The sequence below is a fragment of the Aulonocara stuartgranti genome (assembly GCF_965226115.1).
Source record: "Aulonocara stuartgranti genome assembly, chromosome: 9".
Taxonomy (NCBI): domain Eukaryota; kingdom Metazoa; phylum Chordata; class Actinopteri; order Cichliformes; family Cichlidae; genus Aulonocara; species Aulonocara stuartgranti.
Genome location: NC_138960.1, coordinates 31,400,975 through 31,418,889, shown reverse-complemented (window position 1 = coordinate 31,418,889; position 17,915 = coordinate 31,400,975). Strand labels below are relative to the sequence as shown.

General features: G+C 40.6%; 2 protein-coding genes and 1 long non-coding RNA gene across 3 annotated transcripts in view; 2 read left to right on the top strand and 1 right to left on the bottom strand.

Moving 5' to 3' along the window:
• Positions 1–17,755, top strand: part of LOC309714563 (uncharacterized protein) — a gene marked incomplete at its 3' end in the record, with an annotated part of 49,410 nt that extends 31,655 nt beyond the window's left edge. The window contains exons 5-6 of the mRNA XM_082547107.1: positions 5,590–5,668; positions 17,745–17,755. Coding sequence (XP_082403233.1) covers positions 5,590–5,668; positions 17,745–17,755 — 90 coding nt within the window. The remainder of the gene's footprint in view (positions 1–5,589; positions 5,669–17,744) is intronic.
• Positions 1–17,915, bottom strand: part of LOC309713810 (uncharacterized protein) — a 34,929-nt gene that overhangs the window by 13,131 nt on the left and 3,883 nt on the right. The gene's annotated exons all lie outside the window — the stretch shown is intronic.
• Positions 1,648–5,412, top strand: LOC309713819. Its single transcript, XR_014278691.1, has 3 exons — positions 1,648–1,895; positions 3,534–3,639; positions 4,771–5,412. It is a non-coding gene; the product is annotated as an uncharacterized lncRNA (long non-coding RNA).

The following is a 17,915-nucleotide window of genomic DNA, read 5'->3' as shown; positions in this document are numbered from 1 at the left end:
CAGGAACTATAAATGCTATCCCACTTTGGTTGGCTGTATTCTTTGATGCAACTGTGTAGATTTTGACATAAATCTACACAGTTGCAGGAATATACTGATTAATATATTCCTGCACTGTATGTGAATTTAAGATAACACCCTTCTCCTTGGTCTTTTTGTTTAACAATGTGAAATCTACTACTGCATCAGGGAGCATCCATGGTGGTATTGTAGGCATCGGTACTGTTTGATGTATGTTTATCTTGTCCAGATTAAGTTCAGCTGTTTTCTGTCCCACTGTCCACCCAAAGCTCTTCAATTGCGTTTTCTCTTTTTCCCAGCATGGTTGGAAAACAGGTTTTGTCAGATGATCGTGAGCATGTCCTTGTAAACTTGCCCAGTAATTCAATATCAGTTGCTCTCTTCTTATTTGAAATGGCATTTCCCCCATTTCAGCCTGTACTGCTGCTGCAGCTGTTGTTTTGAATGCAACTGAGCAAAGTCTAGTATTTTAAAAGGTAATGAAATCTTTCATCAGCTTCATAACCTTTAACCCTGTATTAGTGTTATTGTTTTTGAAACTGACCTGTAATGTTGTCTGTCATCACTGTCAGTGCTGTATGTTTAATATCATTGTGGCTTCTGTGAATCTGTTTTACTGTTTCTGAACTCTCGCGTCTTCTGTTTACAGTCTTTGGTTAGAGAAGTGCTTTTAGCTGCTTATCAGAGGAAAATGTACTTCCTGAACAAAAATTCCCCCTAGAGGCTGAAGACAGTAATGCATATATCATGTTTTAGATTTTTTTTGTTTCTGTTTGTGCATAACAGTAAAATGTTTAGGATGTTGTGGGGATAAAAACAAACACTTCAGTCAATCCACACTGGGACCCTGAAATGTGTGAAGATCTAAATATTTGTCAAAGTAAGATTTATAATATTTGATGTATAACTGTGTGTTATAGGGGAAAAACAAAATCGAGGTTGAGTATGGAGAGAAATAACAGAGTAAAAGAGATTAATGAAATATTACACAGACATAAAGAATCCAATTTTAAAATCAGTCACTCCTGTTAAAAGATATTATTAGAATATGTTTACAAAGCTCTAGATGACATTTAGCCTGCAATAATACAACTTGGAAACTCCCATTGTAAATTAGTGCTATATTTAAAAGGAAATACATACATGCATTAATAAAAAATCAAAAACTATTTTATGACATTAATATAACCACTAAGAAAACCAAACTTATCTAATCAAACTCAGCCTGCACAGTAAAATACAGTCAAATTGATCAAAAACTGAACTGATGACTTCCTACTTAGAGATTCATTTCAGTTCAGTGATGGTGGATTATAACCTCCATTCAAATCATTCAAAAAAGAGAAGAAGAAACTGTAGAACATGTTATATTACACTGTGAGAAGGTAACTGATCCAAAACCTCAGTAACATAAAAATGAAACTGGATCTTATTGATTTACTGCAAAAGGACTCAAGAAGTGAAAGTTATCAGGCCTTATTCCAGTTTTTAAAAGAGAGAAAATTGTTGCTGGTCGACGTTCCAGTTCACACTCCACACCAGTTGGTGGCGGTAATTCATCATTTTGTTGTTTGACAACCGCAAATACAATAAACGATGTAAAGAAGAAGAAGAAGAAGGAGGAGGCGAAGCAAAGTGAGGACGCTCCACGAGAGGAGGTGTTTGCACAGAGAGCTGCTTTTTCATTCAAAGAGAATAAAGTAGTACCAACGTTTGGATCGATATCTGCATCGATCTGCCCACCCTTGTCTCCTGGATCGTAGCTGAGATCAGCGTGAACCACGTGGGTCTCTGCTCCCTGATCTGTTTCCTGTGTTTGGAAAGAGTTGCAGCTTCATCGCGGAGTTTCTCTCGGTTTGTGGGCTCATCTAAAGGTAAGCACCGAGCTAACTTTACTGTGAGTTCAGTTCATGTTGAGTTTAGCTCCTGAATGAGGTCTTCTGCTGCTCTCCTCGGTGTCTGTTCACAGTTTATTGTGAACACGTTGAGAGAAGAGTGAGAGAGTGTTTGGAGAAAAACACCAACTAATCATTAGCTCAGCATGCTGGGAGAAGTTGGAGCAGAAAAGTCTTTTCATTGTCCCTGCAGCTGTTTTTCTGCCTGCACCAAACCTCTACAGCCTCATTTCTATTTGAAGTGATAACAGGAAATGGATGAGAGCGATCTGCTGCAGTATCAGGGTCACAATAAACTTTATTGTCCAGCTGCTGTGGATGAACACATGAGAGGAAGTGAACTCCTACAAAGTCTCATTTTAATGAGTCTGGCTGCTGTAAAGTGATTCACAGGAAGATGTTAACAAAAACTAATGAAACAGAGATGAAAGTAAACAGTGTTCATATTTGAAAGCACAGAGAATAAAAATATATTGTGGTGGTTAATGTGCAGCTCTTGGTGATTTGGGAGAATCATGTTTTTAATCACGTTGTGGATTGAATTTTTATTTTATCTACAGAAGTTTTTCCCACTTGTGATCGTCCAGATTGATTTGTTGGGTTGACTTGAATCATGTGAAGGTTTAAAGCTGCACTTCCCCCAAAAAGAATAAAGTATAATCATGAAGAATGTAAAAATGTCTTCCTGTGTCAAACACAGCTGCAGTCAAAGCAGGAAGGAAAGCACTGAAACCACTGATCAAAGCTCATTAATCAAAGACCGCTGATCAATGGCCATGAGTACCATTCAGAGAGTTGGGGAGTCGCTGCAATCACAGCATTTGATCAGTGAGCTTTGATCAGTGGTTGTTGTTCAATGTTCATGAGAATTTGCATATTAATGCTCAATAACTGACCTCCCAGCCCATTGTTCCTTCAGTGGTGCTCGTTTCAGTCATTATGCAAATGCACTGTTGAAGATTGAGGAAAGCTGCAGTCGGCTGAGACTGAAGAAGTCACTTGGATGAGTGACGAAATGTTTCTCCCACAAAAAGCTACGTCCAGATGAACAGAATCAAAGTTTGGGGAATGGTGGAGGTGGTGGGACTGGGGGGCTGAAGGAGTTGAAAGTGTGGGGTGGGGGAGTAACAGGTCTGTCCCTGTTTGTGGAAACCACAGGAGGAGCTGTTCAGGCTGTTGCTGGGTGTGAATTGTTGATGGAGTCTTTAAACTTGTAGTTGCTGTTTTCCAGACTGAAGCAGAGTCGTTAGCTGAAAACTGGTTTTAGAGGTTCATTCAGGACACCTTCTCAGGCTCTTACAGCCTTACCTGTATCATAACAAAGTGTATAAACCCCAATCCACCTTTAACATGGTCCTTCTCCCAAACCTTCAAATAGGACTTTCTGGCCCTGTCATAGTAAAGGGCTGCTTAGAATATTAGAGCCAATGTCACAAAGTTCCTCCTGAAGTATAAGTGAGTGAGAGAGTTTCCTCACTTTGCAGCACAACACGTCTCACAAGATTTCTACAAGCAATCAGAGTGAAACTTGTACTTTGTGTTGTCAGATGAACATATGAGACACTTTGACTCTTCAGTGCAGTGTGGAGCCTAACAAAGATCTGTTTTGTGTCCCAGCTGATCAGCAGGAGGAGAAGAGTCTGACGGAGCAGCAGAGGAACATTTTCAGCCATCTGGACTCAGCTGAGTCACTACAGAGGAAACAATGAGCTCAACACAGGAGGTGAGGAAAATATCACAGTTTCACCAAATAATCAGTCACGTCTAAAACTCTCATCCTCCCAACCTGTTATATGACTGTGTTGCATTTTATTATGTATTTTTAAATGGTGTTTACAAACATTAAGAAGTCACAAGCAATTGATATTCGTTATTATTAGTAGTAGTATTAATCACATTTTCAATTCAGTGTTATTTATACAGCACCAAATCAAAACAACAGTCGTCCTCAAGGTGCTTTTTATTGTAATGTGGATCCTACATTAATACATACAGAGAAAACCCAACAATCATATGACCCTCTTTGAGCAAGCACTTTGGCGACAGTGGGAAGGAAAAACTCCCTTTTAACAGGAAGAAACCTCCAGCAGAATGAGGCTCACAGAGGGGCGGGGCCATCTGCAGAGAGTGGTTGGAGCGAAAAAAGGAAGACAGGATAAAATACATGTTGTGGAAGTACATTATTATTATTTTTAATATTTTTAGTAGTAATACTACTACCCAAAATTTTATTGCTATCATTGCTGTATAAATAGACTTAATATTGGTTCATCAGTGCAAAAACACGTTCAAAGCACCACAACGGTAGCCCGATATCAGGCAGTAAACACATTAAGTGTGTATATTTTCCCTCTTTTGAGTTTTTTTGCTCATAGAAATTGAAATGCTATTAATATAGATTGAAAATGAATGACATTTAATCGCCTTTAATCAAAAATTCATCCAATGTTTTCTACAGTGAAATGTTTGAACAGTCATGAATTATTTTTGAGTCGTTGCACCGCTATAAAAATATCTAATAGGAAACAGCAACGTGAAATATAAAAAAAAGTACAGACTTGGTAAACATTTATTACTTTTCTGAGTGTGTTAGCATGCTAGTCTTAATGTTTGTGTACAGCAGGAGGGATGGGCATGATTTTAGTGTTTGAACAGTCATGAATTATTTTTAACACCAGGTTGGATATAATGTGTTAGAACTACCAGCAGGTGGGGATAAGAGACCTTTGAGGTGTTTGGTTCCACACTCCACCTTCAAGTTTAAAACTAGTGTTAATGGAGGGAGTTTGAAGGTTGAGTTTGTTCCACGACTGCATTTCACTCACTGCCTCTGTTTGTATCTCTGTCACTGCAGGACCAACATGGAGCGAGAAGTCAGCGCTCTCAGGAGGCCGACAAACCTCACAGAAGAAAGGGAGAGAAAAAACACACCTGTGACGAGTGTGGGATGGAGTTTACTGAGAAGGGTTCACTAAAAACACACCAACTCATCCATAGTGGAGTTAAAGCGTACAGCTGTGACGAGTGCGGGAAGGGTTCACTGAGAAGTCTACACTAAAACGTCATCAGGTCATCCACACTCGAGAGAAACCGTTCAGCTGTGACTTGTGTGGAAATACTTTTTCCTGGAAGCGTTCCCTAAAACAACACCAACTCATCCACAGTGGAGTTAAAGCGTACAGCTGTGATCAGTGTGGCAGAGCTTTTACTCAAAGTGGCCACTTACAGAGGCATCTAGTTACCCACTCTGGAATTAAGACATACCGCTGTGAGATTTGTGGAAAAACCTTCAGCCAGAGAGGGAACCGAAATATACACCTACGCATTCACACTGGACATGATGTGTACTGCTGTGATCAGTGTGGCAGACAGTGTACAACCAACAGGCAGTTAAAACGACACATGTTTACCCACACTGAGGAGAGACCTTATAAATGTGACCTGTGTGAGAAGACTTTTAAATCTTCACATCACCTGAAACAACACCAACAGATCCACACCAGAAAGAGACTCTACAAGTGCAGTTACTGAGGTATGTATTTATATTTTTATCTGTGTTAACTGAAACAGTAAAATGTAATTGGACGTCTGCAGAGATGCTCTGTAGTTCAGGCGACCTTCAGGATAAAAATGTTGAAGGACTGACTTAAACTGTCTTTGTGTCTTTGTTTAGAAGCATAGCGACACAGATGGATCCAGTTCTCAACCCTGTCATCACTGTGGTGGTGGGAAAGACTTTCGTTGTGACCTCTGTGGAAAAACTTTCAATTGGCAAGGCTCCCTAAAAAGACATCAACGTAGACACAGTGGAGACAAACTGAAATACTGCAAAGAATGTGGGAGAAGCTTCACCACACCAACTGACTTAAAACAACATGAACTTATTCACATTGGGGTTAAAAAGCACCTCTGTGAACAGTGTGGGTCATCCTTCACCTCTAAAGGTGGGCTGAAATTACACAAACGAGTCCACACAGGAGAGAAACCATACAAGTGCAGACACTGTGAAAAAAGCTTCTCACATTCAAGTCATCGTAACCTTCATGAACGTACACACATGGAAGGAAACTACAGCTGTGACCAGTGTGACAAGAGCTTCAGGAATCTCAGTTCATACTCTGCACACAAACGATCCCACGTTACTAATAAACTGTTTCACTGTTACCAATGTGCCCAAACATTCACCTCATTGTCTGCTCTGTGCAAACATCAGCGTGATCACTCAGGGCTGAAATCACTCCCATCACTGGATCACAGTGAACCTGAAGAGACAGAAAAGGACTACAACAGTTCAAAATCAGGACTACTGAGGACTTAACCAAGACAGAACCAGAATCAGAACTAGATGATAGTAGCACTAAAAAAAAAAAATCATCATAGACCTGCACTACACTTATTTTTTAATTCTACCAAAGTCCACTATTTAGATTGAGAAAAGTTTATACAATTATTTAGCCTTGTGGTGCAAACAAGCCTGCAGAACTTAATAAATGTCAAATTTTAAAAATAGCAAACCTAAAGAGAAACAGGTACGAGATACACGAGTACCTATGAAACTGTGATACTTTTGGTAAACAACTGTTTTGGAGGAAGGAAGGTTCAGGGTTTCAGTAGTCATCATTATGGGCTCATCCGATTAGAATGAGAATAAGCAGTCATCAATCATTTGCAGGTTTTGTCGTTTTATTGTATAACAGGTAAAGGAAAGAAAGACACACATGGACTGCTCTCTCTAAAAAAGACAAAGTACGATTTAAATAACTCCAAATGATACATGAACTCAGGAGACTCAAAGAGAAACTCACCTCAGCTGCCACCCCATGTGGGAGTGAAGAAAGAGTGAGGGGTAGGTGAGTGCAGTCCTTATATAACGAGTAACAGGTGAGTGCAATTAAGGCCAAGCACCACACCCAATCAAAGGTGAGGAAAAGAAACAAGGTGCATCTGGTGAAGTGAATGTTCTAAAAGGTGAGCCTTTACAACACAACCATTTGCCTAACATGTGTGTCTCACCTGCTCTTGTTCCATCTCTGTTCTGTCCTCATTCTCTCTCTCTCCCTCTCTGTTCCTCTCTCGCCCTCTCTGCTCCTCTCTCTCTCCCTCTTTGTGCTGACGATCAAGCCAAACACCAACATCATCAAATATACAGTTGAAATCAGATATTTACATACTCTTCAGATCAAAACACAAACACTTTTTTAATTGTAACATCAAATCAGACTAAATGTTTGTTTTTTTTAGATTGATAAATATAAAAAACATATTTGTTAACTTTGAGAGTAAAGAGAGAAACTATCTGTATTTCTTAATTGTAAATGGCACCAAAGTGTATTCAAAACTGAGCCACAGAAAGTTCCTCTGGTTTCAGTGTCAGACTTAAAACCCTTGAGATCAGGCTCCACAGAGTTCAGATCGAATCTCCTGTAAAGATCTGATGAAAATGTTCCACTGGATGGATGGATGTATAATCTCTTTTTCTGAAGGTTGCTCTCTTCCTGTTTCTGCCAGTGCTGACTGCACAGATGTAATATAGATCCATGTCACTGTTTGGAAGTTTCAGAGAACTGCTGATGCTGTAAAGCTGCTGCTCAGTCTGGTGGGTTGTTGTGTTGTTGTTGGTGATGCTGGATGAAGGGCTGGTGGACCAGGTGAGCTCAGGTTGAGGGTAGATCCCGTCTTAGCTGCAGGTGATCCTTTGTCCTATTTGTTGGAGATTAACTTTACGGACTGGAGCTGAAAAAATACATATTTCTAAAGAAGTCAGAAAGAGATTTTGTTGTCACAATTTTCCTTTTCTGTTCATTTCATGTTAACATGATTTAATTTATTGAAAAACATGTAAACACGGTGAATGGACTGCTGAGGACTGGGGCAAAGTCATATTCTCAGATGAAGCATCTTTCTGATTGTTTTGGGGCATCTGGGAAAAAGACTTTTGCAGAGAAGAAAGGGTGAGCGCTACCATCAGTCCTGTGTCATGCCAACAGTAAAGCATCCTGAGACCATTCATGTGTGGGGTTGCTTCTCATCCAAGGGAGTCGGCTCACAATTTTGCCCCAAAACACAGCCATGAATAAAGAATGGTACCAAAACACCCTGCAACAGAGCTACAGATTAAAAATGCCCAAGGCGAAGCACTCAAAGGTCTGGCTGTACTTCACAGCAAAAGATGCAAACTCAGCAGTCTGCAACAAGTGCTTTAAGGTGATACTGTGCAAAGGAGGTAACACCTTGAATCTGATGAAGCACCTGGTGATGTATAGCGTTTTTGTAAAAGCTAGAAAATGCACCGTATTTGATAGCTTGCTGCAAGACCTCACACCGAGCACATCTACTGCAGATGTGGTGCCTGTTATCGGACCCGGAGTTAGCAATATCCCCCAAGAACCCGAAGAGTGGAGTCCTGGCCTCTAGCCCTGCCAGTGTAGCACCGATTCCAACCAAAGGAGGTATGTTGTATCAACAGAAAAGGCTAACTTGGTTATCATTTTGCAGAAAAAAAGAGACTGCTAAAAATAAAAACACAAGAGGTTTTTGTACAAAGTTTGTGTTTTCCATTCTTTAACCTCCGGTTCGAGCACCGTTTCAGCACCGGCACGTTTTCAAAATATCCAGTTTGACACCGGTATCGGATAAAACTTAAAGGATTCCCATCCCTATTTGTTACCATGTTTCCATTGTGTAGTGTAGTCGATAGGTTTGTTTTCTTTGTCAGAACAATGAGGCCACTGCAACTGTATGACATATATACCTGTATACACTTGACTTATACTGACATGTATACACTATACATACACTGGAGTGGTTATATAATGGAATCACTGTGATAAGCATCTAACCTACATGTTTAAAATCACAAGACCCGCATATTTAGGTCAAATATTATCTACAATTATATTAATGAAGTTTTTGCCACCTGGGATTGTTTTTTCTCACCTCAGCTGCCAGAAGGCAAGAAGAACTGTATTTTCTTCCTGTTGATATAATTCTGTGTATTAAACTCTGTTCCAAGAATTTTAATCTTTTCCAGAGGATCTTTTTGAGTGCCTTGATTTTGCCGAATCTAAAACAACTGGTTCTCCACATCGTTGGCGGAATAAGTGCGACCTGTGGGAGGTACCTATTTCAATAGGGTGGAGCCGTAGGCACATTCAGTTAACAAGGGTTTCATGTTAAATCAAAATAGAATCAAACACGTAACAGTAGCACCTAAAACAATTTAAAAACTTGATTTTATTAAATACGGTGTCACAGTCCTGGATCGTATGACACAGCGCTCTGTGTTTTCTTTTGTTTATAGTTTGTCCTTTTGGCATTAGATCCTAGGTTCCTTAAATGTGAGTGAAGCAGAAAATAAATAAAACCAAAGACTAGCGGTCCTGTTGCTCTATTTTCACCTGTAAAGCAGGAGTTGGGTAGGCGGAGGTGTGCTCTGGTGCAGGAGAGCCGCAGTGGTCAGTGAAAGAATCCGCGAGTTTCTCTGTGAATTTCCAATAACGTCGTAGCGCACACGGTGCTTGCTTGGAAGTTTAGGGGTTTTTTTTCCCGCTGTAAAAATAAGTTTTCTTCCCACGCTCAGCGGACACAAATGTTTTTGTCACTTTTTATGGAATCAAACTCAAAGTAAAGTCAGTACTTCCACGCTTTAAACGCTGCATGCTCATACTCTCTCAGCACTCGATATATGATCCATTGTTGATCTGCAGACAGCTGTTGTCACGAACGTCGCACTTGCTTACGTCACTGTCATGAGACATTCTAGCAAAATAAAAAACACGGTTTTAGTAACGCAGTGTTCCTACGGGAAAGTAACGGAAATCTAATTACCGTTTTTGCAATAGTAATCCCTTACTTTACTTGTTACTTGAAAAAAGTAATCGGATTACGCGTTACTGCCTATCTCTAATTGTAAGTGGGAGACAGGATGAAAACAGGACATCCCCTACACTGAACGACTGACCGCAGCAGGAATATTCCTCCCACATGGCTTCATAAGTATTGCTCAGTTACCTGTTTACAAGTTGGCGACACCCCTTAAGAAATATCAGCAAACAGTGGCCGAGTCCACCACACGTTTCTTCACAGGAACAAAACAAACAAACCTCCACCAAATTAACAAAATGTAAGTGGATCACTTTCAGTGACCTACCGCTCCAGTAGATAGTTTGCTGAGATTTTGTTGTCACAACTCCTTTCTGTTTATTTCATGTAAACATGATTTATTTAACAGAAATCCTGTAATTCTTGAATCTTATGGAACGCCAGGACTGCCATAACGAATTTATTAAATACACCCTTAAATAATTAATTAAATGTGGCAATAATTAATTACATAAATATTTATGACACATTAATTAATTATTGATACTGTTCTGTTATTCCTAAAAGTTGTAAAATGTATCACTTAAATATCATTCTCAATCAGTTGTTATTCGTTATGTGTTTACAACATCCTCTGTGGTTGCTCCAAGTAATGCACTTTAGAAACGCCTTTATTTTGAAAAAAAAAACTTTATTGAAAAGGAAGTCCCCTCAGTCAAGCAAAGCAAGTGAGCAATAGGCTGTATCCCAATTCAGGGTCTGCAGCCTTAAAGTATGCAGCCTCAACGATCCTCAAGGGCCGCGTACTCAAAGACCAAGGCCGAAAGTGTGAGGCTTGTTAAATGGGACGGTCTAGCCTCCGTTGCGCTGATACTGTTGTTTAATAATAAAGTTTTAAAAAAAAAGCCTCCGTTGCGCTGCCCAGGTTGCCTAGCAACCATGATACTAACCACTGGAATCGTGTCCTACAGCTTTGTTTGACAGAAATGAAGGAGAAAATCTTTTGTTTGTTTGTTTCTACATGAGCTTTGATCATTCTCTGTAAGATTAAGCTCAGCTATTGAACGGCGTATATTTTAAAGTAAAGGCTTTAAAACCAAGTTAGTACAAACGTCACTAATGTCACATAACTTTGCCGACATGTGGCCAACAGTAATGTTTAATGTTCTTCGTTATTAAACATTTGCACATAAATAAGTGACATAATATTCAGTACTTAAAGTGTACTCTTTGGCCGCCCCTCATCCGCCGTTTTTTTCTGCAAATTTATCCACACCCATCGCCGCGCTATGCATTCTGGGATATGTTGGGCCACAAAGTCTACACTGCCACAGCCTTAAAATTCAGGGAAATGAAGGACGCATTTCAGGGCCGCATTTCGAGCAGCCTTTGAATTGGGACAGCCTTCGGCGCGCCGCTGTGACGTAATCGGCCTTGAAATGCGGCCTTTAAGGCTGCAGACCCTGAATTGGGATACAGCCATAGTGATAGTAAATTCGATTCCTTTTTACTGAATCGAGTTTTAATGAGTCACTCACCAAAGTGAATCGGTTTCTTTGAGTCGTTTGATTCACTGAGTCAGTTGACCATAGAGTGGAAAAATGTACATTTTCACTCAAACACTTAATTTGTTTCTCTTTTCATGTATATCCTACTGCTAAGATGCGTGATTCTAAAAGAAAACAACTATTTTATGGAGCAAAAAAATTTCTAAAGGGAATATTTATTTCGTTTATTTTTATTTTATTAGTATTTTCCTTAAATGTCTCAAATATATATATATATATATATATATATATATATATATATATATATATATATATATATATATATATATATAAAAACACCCAGCACGCCCCTGCGGGCGGTTTATCCTTCAAGCTCGGGTCCTCTACCAGAGGCCTGGGAGCTTGAGGGTCCTGCGCAGTATCTTAGCTGTTCCCAGGACTGCGCTCTTCTGGACAGAGATCTCCGATGTTTTTCCCGGGATCTGCTGGAGCCACTCGCCTAGCTTGGGAGTCACCGCACCTAGTGCTCCGATTACCACGGGGACCACCGTTACCTTCACCCTCCACATCCTCTCGAGCTCTTCTCTGAGCCCTTGGTATTTCTCCAGCTTCTCGTGTTCCTTCTTCCTGATATTGCTGTCATTCGGAACCGCTACATCGATCACCACGGCCGTCTTCCTCTGTTTGTCCACCACCACTATGTCCGGTTGGTTAGCCACCACCATTTTGTCCGTCTGTATCTGGAAGTCCCACAGGATCTTAGCTCGGTCATTCTCCACCACCCTTGGGGGCATCTCCCATTTTGACCTCGGGACTTCTAGGTTATACTCGGCACAGATGTTCCTGTACACTATGCCGGCCACTTGGTTATGGCGTTCCATGTATGCCTTGCCTGCTAGCATCTTGCACCCTGCTGTTATGTGCTGGATTGTTTCTGGGGCATCTTTACACAGCCTGCACCTGGGGTCTTGCCTGGTGTGATAGACCCCAGCCTCTATGGATCTTGTACTCAGAGCTTGTTCTTGTGCTGCCATGATTAGTGCCTCTGTGCTGTCTTTCAGTCCAGCTTTGTCCAGCCACTGGTAGGATTTCTGGATATCAGCCACCTCCTCTATCTGCCGGTGGTACATACCGTGCAGGGGCCTGTCCTTCCATGATGGTTCCTCGTCTCCCTCCTCTTTCTTGGGTTTCTGCTGCCTGAGGTATTCACTGAGCACTCGGTCAGTTGGGGCCATCTTCCCAATGTATTCTTGGATGTTCCTTGTCTCATCCTGGACTGTGGTGCTGACACTCACCAGTCCCCGGCCCCCTTCCTTCCGCTTAGCGTACAGCCTCAGGGTGCTGGACTTGGGGTGAAACCCTCCATGCATGGTCAGGAGCTTTCTTGTCTTTATGTCAGTGGCTTCTATCTCCTCCTTTGGCCAGCTTATTACCCCAGCAGGGTACCTGATCACGGGCAGGGCGTATGTGTTGATGGCCCGGATCTTGTTCTTACCATTCAGCTGACTCCTCAGGACTTGCCTGACCCTCTGCAGGTACTTGGTGGTTGCAGCCTTTCTAGCGGCCTCTTCATGGTTCCCATTTGCCTGCGGGATCCCCAGGTACTTGTGACTGTCCTCTATGTCTGCAATGTTGCCTTCTGGTAGTTCAATCCCCTCAGTTCTGACTACCTTCCCTCTCTTTGTTACCATCCGACTACACTTCTCCAGTCCGAACGACATTCCAATGTCATTGCTGTATAGCCTGGTAGTGTGGATCAGTGAATCGATGTCTCGTTCACTCTTGGCACTATATATATATATATATATATATATATATATATATATATATATATATATAGCATACATGGAACGCCATAACCAAGTGGCCGGCATAGTGTACAGGAACATCTGTGCCGAGTATAACCTGGAAGTCCCGAGGTCAAAATGGGAGATGCCCCCAAGGGTGGTGGAGAATGACCGAGCTAAGATCCTGTGGGACTTCCAGATACAGACGGACAAAATGGTGGTGGCTAACCAACCGGACATAGTGGTGGTAGACAAACAGAAGCAGACGGCCGTAGTGATCGATGTAGCGGTTCCGAATGACAGCAATATCAGGAAGAAGGAACACGAGAAGCTGGAGAAATACCAAGGGCTCAGAGAAGAGCTCGAGAGGATGTGGAGGGTGAAGGTGACGGTGGTCCCCGTGGTAATCGGAACACTAGGTGCGGTGACTCCCAAGCTAGGTGAGTGGCTCCAGCAGATCCCGGGAACAACATCGGAGATCTCTGTCCAGAAGAGCGCAGTCCTGGGAACAGCTAAAATACTGCGCAGGACCCTCAAGCTCCCAGGCCTCTGGTAGAGGACCCGAGCTTGAAGGATAAACCGCCCGCAGGGGCGTGCTGGGTGTTTATATGTGTGTACTTTTTTTTTTTTCTAAACGTCCACTGAGCTGTGAGCCAGGGGGCAGTAATGCGCCTTAACATTGGTTGCCAACCAAGAAGAAGAAGCTGTAAACCAGGAGGGAGGAGGTGAGCGAGTCCTGAGTGATTCGCATTATCTATAAGCTGAGGCTGGTGAAAAGGGTCTAATTGCAAGGCTCAAGAAAGTAATTAATTAAGTCTTGACCAGTCTTTAACACCCAAAGAGCCATTTGGACCCGGTTTCCACGCAAAAGAAAACACTGGGATCCGCAAATACTTTTTAACATCTGAAATGAAGATAACACTGTATATATTGTTTTTTACTGTTATGCTTTGTGTGAACAACTTAAGTGTGTTGCTTATGAAATCCATGAAGTGCTACAGAGAAAATTACATTTTATTTCTGTAATTAACACATTTTGAACTCTTAAAGAAATATAACAAAAGGAAAAACCCCCAGCTGAAATAAAATGATCCATGTAGCAAACAAAAACTGTTGTGAGACGCCACCCTTATATCGCCTTTGGGCTTTTGGAGCCTTGACCTGACTTTAAAAGATATTGAAATAAAAAGACTATGTTGCTAAAAAAAAAAGAAAAAGAAAAATAGATATTGCCTAAATATGTATTTTACCTGGTTAATGTGTGTGGCGGGGCGTGGTCTGCAGCGCCGCTGCAGGGGAGGCGGACGCACCTGAGCGGCACCCGCAATCCCGCCTCGCGGCCTGTCTGGGCCATCTATGCTGTTGTGTTGGTGTGTGTCAGGCTGTGAGCTAAAAAGCTACAGTCGGCTGTATGCGTACAGCAACCGTGTGTGAAAAGTGGTCAATAAAGACATGCTGAAAAGTATGTTCATGGAAACATCGCCAGCAGTGGTGGAGCGGGGGGGTGGCGGCTTACTGGGCTTAAGCCCGAGTTGTTTTTTCAGAAGCCCGGGGTCTTTTGGAGAGTACTTGTTTCATAGTTAGATGCCTGGCTGGCAACTGTATAAAACAAAAACTACACACAGTATTCGAAGCACATAGTGCACACTGTGGGAATTGCAGGGGAGCTGCTGCCTGTTGGAGAAAACGCGGAGCCAGGTAGACAGAGGAGAGCTTAAGTTTGACCAGGTACCAAAGAAAATCATTCATACTGTACAAATAATGTAAATATGATGGTGTATCACAAAAGATTGATGTCAAACGGATCACTTGACCCATATTACGTTATAACGTAATATGGGTCAAGTGATCCGTTTGACATCAATCTTTTGTTCTTCAAGTGACTCAACAAACAGCGAAATGAAAAGCAGAACAACAACAATGCTGTTTCTTTAGAGAGTCTCAGCTTACATGTGTGTTTATTTCATATTTTCAGTTGTTTCCCTCCACGGCTAAATAAATCTGTTTCAGTAATGCACTGATATACAAGAATAGACATAAGGAGCTTCTTTCAAAGAAAAAACTCTGGTAGTATTTTATATATTATGCTTTGCATGTTGTTCAGTATATTTCTATGCAAAACAAGAGGAACTTCAATACACAGCAGTATATTCACAGTTGAAACCAGATATTTACATACACTTTATGGAAAACACAAGAACATTTTTTACTGTACAACATCAATTAAGAGTAAACTTGTTTTGTTTTGGATAGATAAATATTGAAATATCTTTTGAATTAGTTAAATGTCAGAATAAAGAGAGACAGAGCTGTTTTTATCACTTTCATCAAATTTAGGAGTACATATACACTAAGTTTATTGTTAATTAATAAGAAAACTCCAGACGATTCCATTCTGAGCTGAAGAAGCTTCTGATAGGTTAGTAGAGTCCATGTGAGTAAACTGGTGGCACAGCTGTGGATGCATATAAGGCAAAACACAGAGCCTGTTTTTGTGACATGGGAAAATCAAGAGATGTCAACCAAAACACCTGGAAAAGAATTGTGGAGCTCCATAAATGTGGCTCAGTTTTGAATACACTTTGGTGCCATTTACAATTAAGAAATACAGATAGTTTCTCTCTTTACTCTCAAAGTTAACAAATATGTTTTTTATATTTATCAATCTAAAAAAAACAAACATTTAGTCTGATTTGATGTTACAATTAAAAAAGTGTTTGTGTTTTGATCTGAAGAGTATGTAAATATCTGATTTCAACTGTATATTTGATGATGTTGGTGTTTGGCTTGATCGTCAGCACAAAGAGGGAGAGAGAGAGGAGCAGAGAGGGCGAGAGAGGAACAGAGAGGGAGAGAGAGAATGAGGACAGAACAGAGATGGAACAAGAGCAGGTGAGACACACATGTTAGGCAAATGGTTGTGTTGTAAAGGCTCACCTTTTAGAACATTCACTTCACCAGATGCACCTTGTTTCTTTTCCTCACCTTTGATTGGGTGTGGTGCTTGGCCTTAATTGCACTCACCTGTCACTCGTTATATAAGGACTGCACTCACCTACCCCTCACTCTTTCTTCACTCCCACATGGGGTGGCAGCTGAGGTGAGTTTCTCTTTGAGTCTCCTGAGTTCATGTATCATTTGGAGTTATTTAAATCGTACTTTATGTCTTTTTTAGAGAGAGCAGTCCATGTGTGTCTTTCTTTCCTTTACCTGTTATACAATAAAACGACAAAACCTGCAAATGATTGATGACTGCTTATTCTCATTCTAATCGGATGAGCCCATAATGATGACTACTGAAACCCTGAACCTTCCTTCCTCCAAAACAGTTGTTTACCAAAAGTATCACAGTTTCATAGGTACTCGTGTATCTCGTACCTGTTTCTCTTTAGGTTTGCTATTTTTAAAATTTGACATTTATTAAGTTCTGCAGGCTTGTTTGCACCACAAGGCTAAATAATTGTATAAACTTTTCTCAATCTAAATAGTGGACTTTGGTAGAATTAAAAAATAAGTGTAGTGCAGGTCTATGATGATTTTTTTTTTTTTAGTGCTACTATCATCTAGTTCTGATTCTGGTTCTGTCTTGGTTAAGTCCTCAGTAGTCCTGATTTTGAACTGTTGTAGTCCTTTTTTAGTTCTGGATCAGTTCTGGGTCTGGTTGAATTGGGGTTTAGTCCTCGTGTCTTGATGCAGCCCTGATTTTGTTCTGCCTTGCTGCTTAATTAAAAAACTAGTTTAAGGTGTCCTGCACATGTGATATATATTTTTCCCTATATGAAGTCATTCTTTTTTGAACAAAACTTGAAACAGAGCCTATTAATCTTTATGTCATTTCAAAATCCCCCCCCCCCCCCCCCCCCCCGAATTAGGGTTAAACCCTGGGTGTATGTAAAGTTTGCCTCCGCCTCTGCTGAGAGATTTGGAGCCAGCGAGGAATAGAGGAGGTTCTGTTGTGTGGGAGTATTTTGAGTTGCTTTTGGTCAATCGGGTGGGTTTTCCAGCTTTGTGTTCTTGTTGTTTGCTTTTGTTTTGTGCGTGTTTATTTTATCTGAAAATGGGAAAAACTTAAAATGTCAAAATTGCTTTTCATAATATAAATATCATGAAATAACTTTAGAAAAACTTCCATTTGAAGCTTTACATTTAATGTTATAAAAAACATAAATTTGATTTTTGAATAATCTTAACATGTTAGTCTGCCAAATGTGCAGCATTTTAATTTATTTATTCTCTTTAGCTGATATTTTGAAATGTATAAAGGAAATTATGATGAATCAAGCATTTTTGTTCTTTTAGTTCCAAAGTGGGAGTTTTCTCACTGTAAAGACTCGAGTTCAGTGTTGACTGTGTGCTCTGTGTTCTTGAAGTCCTGAATGCGCTGGGTTGTGCAGTTTTCCAGCAAAACAAAATTTGTGTTCAAGCATTATTTCCTCATTTCCATCGAGCTCCTCCTCACCTGCTGTGCATCTGTGTTCAGCAGCCTTTCCTCTGTGTTTCTCAGGTTTTGTATTTTAAATAGTACTAGTATTTTAAAAGGTAATAAAATCTTTCATCAGTTTCATAAACTTCAACCCTGTATTAGTGTTATTGTTTTTGAAACTCACCTGTAATGTTTTCTGTCATCACTGTCAGTGCTGTATGTTTAATATCATTGTGGCTTCTGTGAATCTGTTTTACTGTTTCTAAACTTTTATGTTGTCTATTTGCAGCCTTTGGTTAGAGAAGTGCTTTTAGCTGCTTATCGGAGGAGAATGTACTTCCTGATAATCAGCCCTAGAGGCTGAAGACAGTAATGCATATATCATGTTTTAGATTTTTCGTTTCTGTTTATGTATAACAGTAAAATGTTTAGGAAGTTGTGGGGATAAAAGCAAACACTT